General features: G+C 41.8%; 1 protein-coding gene across 4 annotated transcripts in view; it reads left to right on the forward strand.

Moving 5' to 3' along the window:
- LOC138750156 (insulin-like growth factor 2 mRNA-binding protein 1) overlaps window positions 1-13,149 on the forward strand; it is a 129,280-nt gene extending 116,131 nt beyond the window's left edge. For all 4 annotated transcript variants that reach the window (XM_069912299.1, XM_069912302.1, XM_069912301.1 and 1 more), the window contains exons 11-14: window positions 5,062-5,136; window positions 7,025-7,156; window positions 9,641-9,754; window positions 10,938-13,149. In XM_069912299.1, the coding sequence (XP_069768400.1) occupies window positions 5,062-5,136; window positions 7,025-7,156; window positions 9,641-9,754; window positions 10,938-11,033 (417 nt within the window). In that variant the 3' untranslated portion in view covers window positions 11,034-13,149. The remainder of the gene's footprint in view (window positions 1-5,061; window positions 5,137-7,024; window positions 7,157-9,640; window positions 9,755-10,937) is intronic.
- The last annotated feature ends 2,425 nt before the right edge of the window (window positions 13,150-15,574 follow it).

The following is a 15,574-nucleotide window of genomic DNA, read 5'->3' on the forward strand; positions in this document are numbered from 1 at the left end:
TACATTCTTGGAGGGATGTCCTCTAGCTTTACTGTCAGTATTAAGGGTGAATGGTCCGATAGCATTCTCGCTTTATATTCTGTTTTTCTTACTCTATCCTGCATACTAGCTGATAACAAAAATAGGTCTATTCTTGAGTATGTTTTATGTCCAGTCGAGTAGTATGAGTATTCCTTTTCTTTTGCGTTTTGTTTCCTCCATATGTCCACAAGTTTCATTTCTTGCATTGATTTAATTATAAATTTGGTTACTTTGTTCTTCCTGTTAATTTTTTTCCCCGTTTTATCCATATTTGGATCCAAATTCAGATTCAAATCCCCTCCTATTAGTATGTTCCCTTGCGTATTAGCTACCTTCAAAAAGATATCTTGCATAAACTTTTGATCTTCTTCGTTAGGTGAATATATATTAAGTAGATTCCAAAGCTCCGAATATATCTGACATTTTATCATAACATATCTCCCTGCTGGATCTATTATTTCCTCTTCTATTTTAAATGGCACATTTTTACTAATTAATATAGCCACTCCTCTTGCTTTTGAATTATACGATGCTGCTGTTACATGTCCTACCCAATCGCTCATTAATTTCTTGTGCTCCAATTCAGTTAAGTGTGTTTCTTGGACAAATGCTATATCTATTTTTTCCTTTTTCAGTAAATTTAGTAAATTTTAATTTGGTTATGTATTCCATTAATATTTAAAGTCATATAGTTCAGCGTAGCCATTTTATATTTTGTTTTTCTTCTCTTTCCGTTTTTCCATCATTACCTTTCCTCCTTTTCCATTTCTGTTTTCTTATTTTCAACTTTTTACAAGACAACATTCCTACAACATCCAACATTTTCCTTATTCTCCTATTTCTATCTTCTTTATCCCCAATCTCCCGTTCCCCTCCTGAGTTGTCCTTTATCCCTTGTCGGACAACCACATCTCCCCTCTCCATTTGGATTTGCGAATCCACTCGCAAGCATCAACTGATTTTGCAGTGACCGCTATTTTCCCCCACCCAGCCCCCCCCAGAAAAGATTTCACTTTTCATATGTCACAAAGGTCACTCTTTTAATTCCCTCCTTATTCCCTCTATTCCATTTCCTTCCCTTATTAATTCTTGTCTATACTATCTATATTTTCCCCTAATTACAGATACATTCACGTATGCACATTGTCTCTATTCACTCTTATACCTCTTTACCCGCATACATATCAATCGTGGTCATTTTTACCCTCATTACCCGTCTTCATCCCTCAGTCTATTTTTGTCTTTACCCACATACATATCAATCGTGATCATTTTTACTCTCATTACCCATCTTCATCCCTCAGTCTATTTTTGTAATTGTTCTGCAAATTTTCGTGCTTCTTCTGGATCTGAGAATAGTCTGTTTTGTTGTCCTGGAATAAATATTTTCAATACCGCAGGATGCTTCAGTATAAATTTATACCCTTTCTTCCATAAAATCGCCTTTGCTGTATTGAACTCTTTTCTCTTCTTTAGGAGTTCAAAACTTATATCTGGATAAATGAAGATTTTTTGCCCTTTATACTCCAGTGGTTTGTTGCCCTCTCTTACTTTTTCTATTGTCTTCTCCAGTACCTTTTCTCTAGTAGTATATCTTAGGAATTTTACTACAATAGATCTTGGTTTTTGTTGTGGTTGTGGTTTAGAGGCCAGTGCTCTATGTGCCCTTTCTATTTCCATTTCTTGCTGTAGTTCTGGACATCCTAGGGTCTTAGGGATCCACTCTTTTATAAACTCCCTCATATTCTTACCTTCTTCATCTTCCTTAAGGCCCACTATCTTTATGTTATTTCTTCTGTTATAATTTTCCATTATATCTATTTTTTGAGCTAGTAGTTCTTGTATCTCTTTAGTTTTTTTTATTAGATTCCTCCAATTTCTTTTTTAAGTCTTCTACCTCCATTTCTGCTGCTACTGCCCGTTCTTCCATCTTGTCCATTTTTTTCCCCATTTCTGTTAAAGGTCATATCTATTTTATTCACTTTCTCTTCTGTGTTGTTTATTCTTCTTCTTAAATCATTGAATTCCTGTGTTTGCCATTCTTTAAATGACTCCATGTATCCTCTAACAAGAGAAAGTATATCATTTACCTTGCCTTTCCCTTCATCTATTTCACCGTATTCTTCCTCTTCCTCTTCCTCTGGGTTGGCCATCTGTTGTTTCTTTGTTGTCCTTTTCTTCTCTTCTTTCTTGTTTCCATTGTCTTCTGTGGTCTCTTCTTGCTGCAGGTGTTCTGCAGCTGTCGTTGCCGGCTGTGGAGATCGACTCCCCAGCTGGTCCCCCCTCCTGTCGGTGTGTTTTTTTTCATGCGCAGTTGCGCACTTTTACTCGGCTCTGCGAGCCATTGTTGTAGTTCTTTTTCTACTGACCTGAGGAAGCGGGCTCCTCTCTCCACAGCGGGCCTATTCGGACAGGTAAGGCCTTCACCTTTTTCCTCCGTTGTCTTCTCTTCCTCTCTTCTTACCGTTGATTTTGATTTTTCTTCTTTTGTCTCCATCTTCTTTCCACCTTTATACTCACTTTTCTTTAACTTTTATTTCTGTGCCTTTGTATTTTCTCTTGTTTTTCCCGACTTTTCTGGAGAGGGCTGGAGTTCTCCGTCCGGCCACTACTCCATCACGTGACTCCTCCTAATTTCTCTTTTAAGTCTTTTACTTACATATCTACAAATGTTTCTCATTTTTCCATATTTTCCACTCTTTTTGCCAATTCTGATATGGCCACTTCCATTTTATTCATTTTTTCTTCTGCATTCTTAATTTTTCTTTTTATCTCATCAAATTCTTGTAATTGCCATTCTTTCACTGATTCCATATATTCTTTAAAAAAAGATACATCCATTGTCTTGCTTTTCTCTTCTTCTTCCTCTTCTTTCTGTTCTTCTTCTTCTTCCTCTGGGTTGACCATCTGTTGTTTCCTTGTTTTCTTTTTACCCTCTTCTTTCTTGTTGTCGTTATTGTCTGTGTTCTGCACCTGCTGCTGTGCTGCAGGTGTCTCTCTCAGCTGTGGAGATCGACTTCGCAGCTGTTCCCCCCTCCTGTCAGTGTGTTTTTTTTCATGCGCGGTTGCGCACTTTTACTCGGCTCTGCGAGCCATTTTTGTAGTCCCGAGCTTGGGACCTCCACTGACCTGTGGGAGCGGGCCTCTCTCTCCGCGGCGGGCATCTTCGGACAGGTAAGGCCTTCACCTTCTTCTTCCGACATCTTTCCTTCTTCTTTTCTTCCCGTTGTTTTTGGTTTTTCTTTCTTCGCTGCCATTTTCTTCACACTTTTACTTTTACTTTGTTTTGGTTTTTAAGTTTGTGCCTTTGCTTTTTCTCTATCTTTTTTTAACTTTTCTGTAGAGGGCTGGAGTTCCCCTACTGGCCACTACTCCATCATGTGACTCCTGTCGAGATCCTTCTTAAATGTAGTGTGTCCCTACATAATCTCCTCAAGCAGTGAGCACCTGATAGTAGTTTTCAGATTATTTTTCGGATTTATTGTGGGATACACACATGACTTCATATACGGCCCTGAGATTCCTTTTTCCTGTGGCATGGCAGAATTACCACTAACTGGTAGTGAAAAAAATAAACTACACACCATAAACATGTAAACCATCAAAAGAACTGTGAGCAGATAACAATTGTAAATGAACTGTCTTTGCAATACAGAAAGAGTAAAAAACAATGAAGTTCACAAGTAAGAGTCCTTAAATGAGTCCCTGATTGAGTTTGTTGTTGGAGTCTGATGGTGGAGGGGTAGCAGCAGTTCCTAAACCTGGTGGTGTGAGTCTTGTGGCACCTAGACCTCTTTTCTGATGGCAGCAGTGAGAATAGAGCAAATCCTGGATGATGTGGGATCCTTGATGATTGCCGTTGCTTTCTGACAGAAGTGTTTTCTGTAAATGTTCTCAGAGTTTTGCCTGTGATGTCCTGGGTGTGTCCATTACGTTTTGGAGGGCTTTACACTCAGGAATATTGGTGTTCCCATACCAGTCGGTGATGCAGCCAATCAGCACACTTTCCACCACACATCTGTGGAAATTTTCCACGGTTTCTGGTGTCATACAAAACCACTGCAAACTCCTCAGGAAGTAGAGGCATTGACATGCTTTCTACACAATGCCATTGGTGTATTTTAGTCCAAGAAATATTCTCTGAGATAGAGACTCCCACGAACCTAATTTTCAGATTCCTTTGAAACCTCCCATCTTGACACTCCTTGAGCTCCCTTTCCCATTTCAATGTGCAGACCTGTGTACCCCAGTTCTCTGCCATTGTAGGTGCTGATCCCATGATTTGACTCCCCCCAGTGGTTTGCTCAATAAAAGCACTTAAGCTGCCCAATCAGGCAGAGATGGGGATCTACTGGATCCCTTCTGAAAGTCTGAACATAGTAGAGGTGAACAGTTGGGGCATGTGTCCTACCACCCTAACAGGAGCAGACAAAGGGGGGAGAGGAAGTCTCCCAAGATCTCTGATTGCAATCTGATCTGATCCACTGAACAAAGCACATGTGTATCAGAAAATGACTTGTCAGATGCCGAGAGTACTTGGCACTGAGATGTCCCACTGGGTGAGATGTTCCTAGTACCTATCTCTGGAGCGGTCAGCAGGAATGAAGAAGGAATCAAGTGAGTTTCAGTGTGGCTGGACCTGGTGAACTGACGGGACTCTCGAAGTTCATGAAATTGCTATCACTTCCTCCCTCTGGCACCTTCCTGACTCTTTGGAGACCCAGTGCCTAACTCGTATCTATCTGGTTGATTTCAAAATTCTCAGCAATTCCCCTCCCTGCCTCTGACTTGCAGCCCCAATGACAGCCTTGATTTCCATGATTCCATCATTCTTCCATTCCGGAATTTCTTTCCTAAATCTCCTCCTCTCTCCTTCACAATGCTCCTCCAACTTGGCTCTTGAAGACCTGTCAAGTCACACTGGTAGAAGCAGCTGGTGGGGCTCCAGTGTTGTTAGAGGAGCTGCATATATTTAAGTTGCTGGTGACACTCTCTCCCCAGCCCATGACAAGTATAACATTCCAATGTTTCCCCTTGCAGATTGCTCCTGCAGAAAGCCCAGACACGAAGCAGCGTATGGTGATCATCACAGGTCTTCCTGAAGCTCAGTTCAAGGTAAAGGCTGCTTGGGTGGGTGGGGGGGGGGGGGCGGGGGAGGAAAGGAGATGCAAGAAAATGCTGTCAGGATGGGTGAAGAGAAGAACATGGTACCAAAGCCAGGACATAATAGGTGGATAGGGGAAGGAGGGCACACATCAAGCAGGGGGTGGAGGGATGGCTCTGTGAATGGAGAGGGAAGGGGGTGGACAGCAAGGGTGCAGGTGCTGCCGAAGGAAGAGGGAATGGGAATGGAAAAAGAATGAGCAGTGGTCTAGCAGAAACTGGAAAAGGAGATGCTAATGCCATGTGGCTGGAGAGTGCCTGTGCCTTAAGTGCTGCTCCTCCAATTTACAGGTGGTCTTGATTGTACAGGACATGAGGCTCTGGACAGACATGTCAATGCACGAGTGATGCGCAGAATTGAAATGGGTGGCCACTGGGAGATCCCTGTCACTCCTGTGGACAGAGTGAAGGTGCTCAGTGAAGTGAGCTCCCAGTCTGTGCATAGTGTCTCTGATATGGAGAAGGCCACAAGAGAGAGGAAAGGTTGTTCTTCCAAACAAAAACTACAGGAGAGCTCAGCGGGTGGAACAACATTTCTGGGAGGGAAATAAATTGTTGAAAAACCTCAAGGCTGATTGTGAGGATGGGTGATGGCTTGTATAAGGGGTGAAGAATGATGCTTTCAATGGACCAGTCCCAGTGGATGGACCTAATGTCTCTCACTTCCACTATTCTAAATCCCCTGGACTGATGATTTTGTTCAACACACAGACACTTCATCTCCTACCCTGTTCCAGTCCAATTTCCACATGGAATATCTTTCCTTTATCTCTATTGCTCATCTCTCTCCTCAGTCTCCTCTCTCTCCAATTCCTCTTCAACTATCTCTTTTTTTCTCCACTTATATATTTCTTCTTTTGTCTCACTCCTCCATATCTCACTTTTCTATCTTGCTCTTTCCATCCTTTCTCTCTCTCTCTCTCTTTTCCTTCCATTCCTCATTTGAGGAACTCCCATACAATGTGCTTCCACAGCTTCAATGAAGACAATTGACAATCTTCCAGACAGAAGCAAATGATAACATGGGACAATTTTATTTTAAAAGATTGCTGAAAAAAATTGGGGATTACGATAGACAACTTCAAGATAAATAGAAAGATAATTTCATATTTGCCTTATCACATAGGAAGTTGGAGAATCATTAAATTAACCTTCATTGAATTTAACCTGTTTAATCACATAATGATGCTGATACATTGCGTTAGTTCAACTAACCTAAAAATGTTCTGCCGCTGATTTTCATTTGTATTCAAATTCTGATGCCTCTCACGTCAGTCTCCAACAATAGTTGGTCAGCATTGATGGATTCCAGTTGCCCTGATACCACTTTTCCATGGTCGCAATGTCCTGGTGAAACCTTTCACCATGTTCGTCACTGACTGCACCAAGATAAGCAGGGAAGACGTCCAAGTGAAGATGAATTTTCAATGACATGTTGCACTTCATGAATTTATATGTTTGAAATAGACTTAAAATATGACAGGAAATCGCAAAAAAAATGGGTTATATCTAAAAAATAGAACGTGATAGGAAAATTTTAAGGTGATTTACATGATCAGCAACCCAAAATTCACCAAAAATTGTTCAGAAAGCAAAATCTTCATCGTCCCACTGTCATCGGCAGAGGATAAAGCTCCCTTATTTGTCCCTCAAACATCCACAGATGTTAATAGAGAACCCTTCCCTGAATGTTTTCTGATGCTTCTCGTGGTGAAATAATCTTGCGTTGCTCAACCACCAGGTGGGCAGGGGTTTCAATTGTTAGCAGAATCTCCCACCAACAATAGTCATTAGGAGAGTTGGGAGCATTGTTAAATATCTCTCTGATTTCCACTCCAAGGTCCAGGGACGGATCCATGGGAAGCTGAAGGAGGAAAATTTCTTTGGTCCCAAGGAAGAAGTGAAACTTGAGACACATATTAAAGTGGCTGCCTCTGCAGCCGGAAGAGTAATAGGCAAAGGGGGCAAAACTGTAAGTACCTGTGGCGAGTGTTTGTGGTTTCTTAGTCCTGCTCTCTCAAGACAGGGAGGAGAAGTCCCTTCAGAGATACCCTGCCACCTTCTCTATGGCCGCACAACTTCCTGTCCATCAAGTGGTGAACACGAGCACCAGACATCAGATTTACCCTCCTTGACCACAGTTCCAACCCCCAAAGCCTTTTGGGAGCCCTGATTGCCATCGCCACTCTGACAAATCCTGGTCCTGGTGTCTGAAATCAAGACTGGATGAAGGGTTCCTGTCCTAAAACATTGATCATTCTATTCCTCCCACTGATGGAGAGGGCATTTACTGTCTGTTCTAATTGCCTTGGTTAGGGATGAGCTGCTTCCTTGAATCAGCAAGGTCCTGCTGGTGAAAGTGCCCACAGCACGGATGGGCAGGGAGTTGCAGGATTTTCTCTAAGGAGAAATGATGGAATGGTGACATGTGTGAGGGAGAGAAGAAACTTCAAAGGCTGGTGAACCCTTACGCCTGATGCCCTTTCACCCTACTCAGTGGGAGAGGCCAGAAGACTGGGAGGGATAAAGGTCGGAATTGTTAGAAAGAAAATGGCAGTTTGTGGAAATCTGAAATAAAAGTGAAGGCTGGAAATGCCCAGAAGGTCAGAAAGTATCTGTGAAGAGAGAAACATTGCAGGTGGTGAACCGTGCAGTAGAAGTGGCCAATTCTGAAAAGGCTGGTTGTCTGAGGATGTGGGATTCAGTATTGAGTCCCAAGGAATGAGGCTGACCACCAACTTTTCAACAGCAGTTGAGGAAAGGTTGTAAATCTTCGTCTCCAAATTGAGACCAGATTTGTGATTATGGGGAGCTCAGTGAGTAAAAGATTTGGAATCGATCCCAGGGACATGGGATGAGAGGTTTGGAATAATGGGCAAGAGGGAATGTTATCTTCTTCCTCAGAAGCATAAAGTGATTTGAAATGTCTCCAGTGTCACTTCCTAGTTTTGACAGAGGCACCACTGCCTGGGATAGGAACTTCTCCGCCCAAGGCCATGAGAAACTGCAGAGAGTTTTAAATGCAGCACAGGCCATCACACAAACCCCCATCCCCTTTTCCCACTCCATCCACACCTCCCACTACCTCAGGAAAGCAGTCAACATATAAAAAGTCTCGCCCCACCGTGATCACACTCTCTTCTCCTCCTTCCCAGTCGATCCATGAGTTTGAAAACAATGCACCACTAGGAACAAGGACAGTTTCTTTCCTGCTGTTGTCATACTGTTGAACCAACCTCTCACTGGAAAAGCAATTCTGCCCTTGCACTGTTTCCTTTGTAACACTGCACTCTATGGTTTTATTCTGCACTACCTGTTGAATGGTTGACTTGACTGTACAGCACACAAAACATTAAACATTAGACAAGTTTTTCATTATACACGTGACATTAACCCTTTGAACTCTGTGTCCCGGTTTACAGCGACTACCAATAAGCACATATATTCTGTGTCCCAGTTTTCCGGGACTGGCTTTATAGCCAATCATCAGCTGGTTGGTACTGATGTTTAATCTTTCCTACTGTAGTGTACCCATGGACCCAGTCCAGAGCATGTATTATGAAAGATTTAATATGGCTGGAGACCAAAGGGTTAAACAATTCAATTCATGAAGGAAAATGGCAATTGAGGGCATTGAGCACAGAGTCAAACTATGTTATCCTGTGCCCTTTACTGTACAAGAGAAAGAGAAGCAAAAGAGGATCCCTTCAGAGTCATTGAATGACCAAGGATTCCCCTCCAGCACTCCTACAGCTGCACAGATGTCAGTTCAATCCTTACCAACCCGAGTTCCATGTCCAAACCTCTGATAAGATCAGGAAACTGTCAGTACCTAAGGTCTTATGGGAACTCTTTGTGCCCTCAGCACTCTCTCAAATCCAAGCTCCGATCCCTACTTTCCAGCAGTTCACAGCCCATGTGGGTCCCCTAATCGCAAGCCACCCACAGCCTGTGTGGGTCCCTCATCCGCTGAGCCCTTTGTTGGTCTCTGCCGTGGTCACCGTCTTATAGGGTGGTCTCCTTTGCTTCAAACATTGTCAATAATTATAAAAGGGATCCAGGAAAAACCGCCTGTAATGCATCTCTGGCTTCTTGGAACAATGTAAGAGGCCAAGGGCTAAGAGTAGGGATGGCAGAAAGAACCGTCCTCCCACCTCTGTGGGTAGAAATGGTCAGGACTCTTCATCGATTCAATATAGGAAATGTTGACTGACCAAATCTCCCAATGGATGCTACCTGACTGCTTGGGTCCCTTTACCTTCTTGTGTGGCTTGCTCAAGATTCCAGCATCTGTGATTCATGTCATTGACTGGCTTGTTTTCCGATGTTTCCTCTTCCTGCTCTGGGAAGGTTGTTCAGCTGGGATCTAAGAGGTGCATTGTCATTGGGACTCTCGACCCCACTCAAGGGACCAGGTGCCATTGTTCCAACACAGGACTGTATTTATTTCCTATAGGTGAATGAGCTGCAGAATCTGTCGAGTGCAGAGGTTGTGGTTCCCCGAGACCAAGTGCCAGATGAAAATGATCAAGTTGTTGTCAAGATCATCGGTCACTTTTATGCAAGTCAGGTGGGTGCATCACCCATTGCCAGTGAGCTGTGGGCTTGTCAATGTCATGGGTCATCAAACTGCTCTTCAGGGCTCACATCTGAACACCGACCCCAGTCCAAGCTTCGACCAGACTCAGGAACTGCTTTCATTATCTGTGTAGAGTGTTCAAATACAGTCCATCCACATGATATCAGTACTCCCCATAACCTCATCAATCCTCCCCTTCTCGTCACTCCTCCCCATCACCTCATCTATCCCCTTCTCCTCACTCCTCCCCATCATCTCATCTCCTCCTCCTCAATCCTCATCCCTTCCTCTCCATCACCTCATCCCGATCACCTCGTCCATCCTCACCTCATTACTCCCACTTCCTCATCCCTTCTAACCTCCTTATCCCACTCCTCCCCACCTCCTCTCCCCTCCCCACTTCCTCATCTCTCCACACCTCATCCTTTCTCATCTCTTCACCTCACTCCCCCTATTTCCTTATCCCTCTTCCCCACCTTTGGGTCCATCCTCACCTTTCCCCCCTTCAACATTTCATCATCTTGTCCCTCCCCAACTCTTCACCTCTACCCCCACCCCTCTGCAATCTCTCACCCTTCACCTCCTCCTCACTCTTCCCCATCTCTTCACTTGTCACCCCATCATTCTTCTCCACTCAACCTCTCCACTACTTGGTCCAGAGTGGGAGGAGGAGACAAGGAGAGAGAGAATCTATGAGGAAGGGAATGAGAAAAGAAAAGTTAGAGAGAGAGAAAACGCAGTAGGTAAAGATCAATCCCTCAGCCCAGTTCTCATGTGTCCAGTTCTTTCCATATTCCCAGTGTTCTTGTCCATTCCAGAGGTTGCTTTTCTCTGCCCCACCACCTGTGTGGTCTCTTCACTCCCTGACTCCCCAGCTCCCTCTTATCTCTTGGTTCCTCTACCTCTACTCCTTCTTATGCTTTCCATCTCCTCTTTGTTGTCCCTGACCTGGTAACTGTCCATTTCTCCCCATGCCTGACCTGCTGAATCCTTCCAGCTTCTCAAGATTCCAAGGTCTCTCTGTTCTTCCCTGCAATCGGAGTCCGCTCTGCAGTTGCACTACCCCTGGTGTCAAAGCAAATGGCACAGATTAAAAATCCAATCCGGCTCATTCTTCTCAAATCCCTGAAAATCTAAGGATCCTTGTTTTATCACTGGTCTCTTTGTCTCCCAGCTCGCACAGAGGAAGATCAGGGAAATACTGGCCCAAGTCAAGCATCAGCAGCAGCAAAAAGTACAAAGCAGCCAATCACAGTCTCGAAGGAAGTGAGGTCAACATCATGTCCCAGATACCTGCCAACAATGGAGACAGATACCAGGCCAAAGTGTGGCTGTGTTCAGATCAACTGTTTATTCACCTTTAACACAGTGGAAGGCTAAGTAATCATTCTGAATATAAGTAATGAGATTGCCAGGGCAATTGGGAATTATTTCAAACCCTCAGGAGAAAATGTTTAACAATGTAAATTTAGGATGGAGAGACCTCAGTCTTGGGTGGGAACTGGATCACTAGATGTTGGCCTTATATTATGTGGGAGATTGGGGACATAGTCAGTTATAGAGATCCAGGCCCTCCCACTGCTCAGACTAACATCAGCAATCCTGCTGTGTGATAACTAATGACTGTTTGTCATTGCTTATTGCTGGCAGTAGAGTTACATCTTCAGGAACTTCTGCTTTTGCAGAGGGTCCCGCTTTTAATTAATCCCCTACAACAGCCACTTTCCTGGCCTCTGCCGTAACCCACCACCTTCGTGAATTGTTAGGTTTTGGAAAGGGGCAGTGCTGGCTAGGTTGGGAATGGAGAAGAAGTTAATGTGGTTAGGTTTGGATCAGAACAAATTGGGACTGCAGCTGTAAGACTGGTGAAAGCATGAGCAAAGTCAATGTAGATAATGTTAATGATAAATTGCAGCCAAAGGTGGAATTATGACAAGCACCTTATTTAAGAATCCAGGCAGACTGGCTCTTAATTCCCTCAGAATGAAATTGCAAACCAGTTAGTTTCTTTCTGAGATTTGTAAATCATATAGAAAATGCTGGTAACACTCTGCAGATCAGACCTCAAATGAGGAAAGGGAAACAGAATTAACATTTCTGCTTAAAGACCCTCCAGTAGTTTTGAATAAGGGTCTTCGACCTGTTTCCAAATGTTACCTTACCTGTGTAGTGATTCCAGCACTTTCTTTTTAAATTTCAGTTTTATTCTCTAACCTTTCAAATATCAAATCCATTAATTATCCACAAGATTCAAGCTCAGCGATTCCCCCATTCATTCATTTCCTGCAAACAAGCTTTAAAAGACCCTCAATGAAATTTCCATGCAATTTACAATTCAGGATGAAGAAATTTCATGGCATAACGTATGAATGGAGTAAAACATTATTAATTCTGGTCTAATTTTGAACCAAAACAAGATAGTTTATTAGAAATATTCTCACCTTATACAAAAAGTTTTTGTGTGATTCAAATCTGTTTGAATTATTAAATACAAGAAATGGAACAAGCTTGGACAGCAGTGGAACTGGGCGGTATACTCAACGCAGAGAAGAGAGTGGAGACTCCCAGTGAGAAACAAATTGCATGTTGCAGGTATGGACTGCTGGACGTTTGAGAGTATCTTTAAGGTTGAAGTCTCTGGAGTAGTTGGAAAGCTCAGTGGGTGAGGAGGAAAATGGACAGTTTGAGGACAGCAATGAACCTGTTTATATTGCTGGCTTCAACCTGTAAATAAGGGCTTGTGGACATCAGTTGGAGCAACAATGACCTTTCACTAAGCACGTCTAGAGTTTTGCTCACAAGAAAGCTCTGAAATGCCATGATTTTACCCACAAGATGGATCTAACTCCGTGATGGAAACTTCAAAACATTCAAAAATGGTTCAAAGTTCAATTATTGCTATACAATCTGTATGTGGGACTTGGAGAAATGGTACATTGTGCCAAATGGTATAATGTAGCCCTTGGTACTCTGGGCCAGTCAACAGTGAACTGTTAATAGTGTGCAGAAATGGGATAAGAGAACACTGCACAAATTAGTACATTGTATCAGTCAGTACACTGCACCAATTGAAAATGTGCATGAAAATTTGCACCAATCAATGCATTGCACCATATAATACATTGCACCTATTAGTATTGTTCACCAATTAAAACCATTTGATTTCTAACACCAACCAGTACATGCCTTCCTTCTCCTCCAGTGGTCTCAGAGGCTCTGGAGGCACTGAGGACTATGTCTAACTTTAACTTATTTAAAATAAAGTGATTGTTTTCTAATTTTATTACTTTGCTTTAGTCTAAGCCTTCCACAGTGTTAAAACTCTTTAAAATTTTGTAATCTTGCCAAATATTAAAAGAACTGTGATGATTGACAAGATAATGCCAGCCACGTGTGGTATTAGCTTAAAATTTATTCTGCTTTCTTGAACAAGGAACCTGTGAACAGTTTTAACCTGGGCATTTGGTTGTTCCCATACAGCCATTGTCCACATTGTTACCTTCCCCTGCCAAAGATTGCAGTCGTCACAGTGTGGGACACAAATCAGTTCTGATTTTTATTCCTTGTTTCCTCTCCCCTCCTACTCCCAAAGCCAGTAAAGAAAGTGGAATGAAAATAAGACTCCCACACGTGAGGTGGATGATATTCACTGAGAGGGATTTAAAAGGAGTGAGTAGTTGAAAGATGTGAAAGAAACAACTTTGATAATCTAATCTGGGTCACTTTTCCAGGAAAAATTTGTGTTTTTATAAATTTAAAAAATAATGAGAAAGAGGTAAAAAGAAAGAGAGAGAAAGAATCGTAACACTGTTAAGGAACACCGAAGGAAGTTATAAAGATGGTGCTGGCCCAGACAACATTGTGTGCTTTAACTAGACTACCTCAGGCATTTGGTACCTCAGTCTTTGTTTCTTTTTTGCTTGCTGGTATTTTATATTCTTATAAAGCTGATAGTCTTGAAAATTTTATTTTTTTAATAAATGAAAGTAAGATTTGCTGAGTTACATAGGGCAGCCGGGAACTGTGTAGGATTTACTGTGTGGTGTGGGCTGTCAGTTTTCCCTGCTTCTAGTGGTGGAAATGTTAAAAATATTTTTTTTAAAACTTAAAAAAATTACAGCAACTGCCTCAAATCTGAGGTGCCACACTGAGACAAATTGCATTTTTAAATATTTAAAAGCAGTTGTGCCACATTTTCTATTTTTAAATTTTAAAAAGCACATCTAATGATTTTTAATTATGTGTAAAAGGATTGGATTTCCTGTACTAACACAATTATGCAAGTCTTCATCAGCTTGACTACATTCACCTTCAGTATAAATAATCAATATACCTTCAATATTTTAAAATCCTTCAACATGCAACTTTTAATCATTTTATTCCATTGTACCTATTAATATTGAACTCCCCTGCATAAACTTTCATCAGGATTAAGTTACATACATCCTCTACCAGTGAACACTATATACAGCATTAAAACAGAGACTACAGGTATTTTACTTTGTCTACTCTAGACTAATTATCCTTTAACCTCTAATCATTTTCAGATTGTTGTAAAACCATGTGAACAAAACTAGCACCTTAACATGACACACAAAGTTGAGTATAGAGGGGAACATTATGTTATTCATTAGTGAAAGGTTTCCATCTTTCATCATTCTGTGCACGCACACACACACTCACACACACACACACACACACACACACACACACACACACACACACACACATATACACACACACACACACACACACACACAAACATTCATAATTATACATTGTATATGGATGACTTAAGGAGAGATACATGTACATATACACTTGTGTTTCTAATGTAGTTTCAAAGCCTGTTACCACCCTGGCATAATACTCTTTGTGCTTCTACTGGTTGGAAGGCCAGTCTGAAAGTAAATTAGAATCCCGCCATGTCCCGGAAATTTTTTATTTTACTTTTTTTCCCCTTGCCAGTGAAATCTCAAAAGAAAGAACTGATAGAAAGGCACTGCCACCCCAAATCCTCCAGTCAGTGGTTATTCCCTTTTTCACATAGAGAACATCTTATTACTTATCGAAGTCTATTACTTACTGCAGACCACCTATTACAAACCCAGTGGGAGGTGGGTTCAACCATTGTTGTATTTTTTTTCAGGTTAAAGTGGTGGCCTCTTACATCCCTTCCATTTAGATACCTAAAGTGTGAATCAATCTATTCAGACTTCGGCCAACTTTTATTTGTTTTGTTTTGGATCTTACAGCAAACATCATCTCACTAACACCTGTTTGAGCCTTTTTATACCTTGAATCTACAGTACTGGTATTACAGTGTATTACTAATTTACTATTGGCAAACTTGTCCCCCTCCCAGACCACTGTCTGGATTTTGTTTTTATTTTGGTGGAAAATTAATATTGAGAATTTTGTTTTAGTTTTCACTTTGGAAAATTTATTTTCCTATCACTTGTTAATAATATTGTCAGTCTTTGAGGCAACCTTGTAAAGTGTGGAAGACATCATTTAAGGTTTTGGGTCATATCTCATGATATATTTTTCACCAACTTGTGCAACATTTGCTTTGGACTCTATGATTGTCACTTAACCCACACAACTTTTTAAATTCTCATAGCTGTCAGAAATGCAGCCTCATTTAATACAGGCACATGATATAATTTTTAAAATAAATTTCACAGCAGCAGCTGGAGGTGAAGATGAGGAAAATGGAAATTTGGATGACCTACATCAGTTGTATTGGTCTTCTCCTTGTCATCACAGACCCTTGGAGCACTATAGGTTCCCAGACCACAGGATGTGAAT

Source organism: Narcine bancroftii (assembly GCF_036971445.1).
Source record: "Narcine bancroftii isolate sNarBan1 chromosome 12 unlocalized genomic scaffold, sNarBan1.hap1 SUPER_12_unloc_2, whole genome shotgun sequence".
NCBI lineage: Eukaryota > Metazoa > Chordata > Chondrichthyes > Torpediniformes > Narcinidae > Narcine > Narcine bancroftii.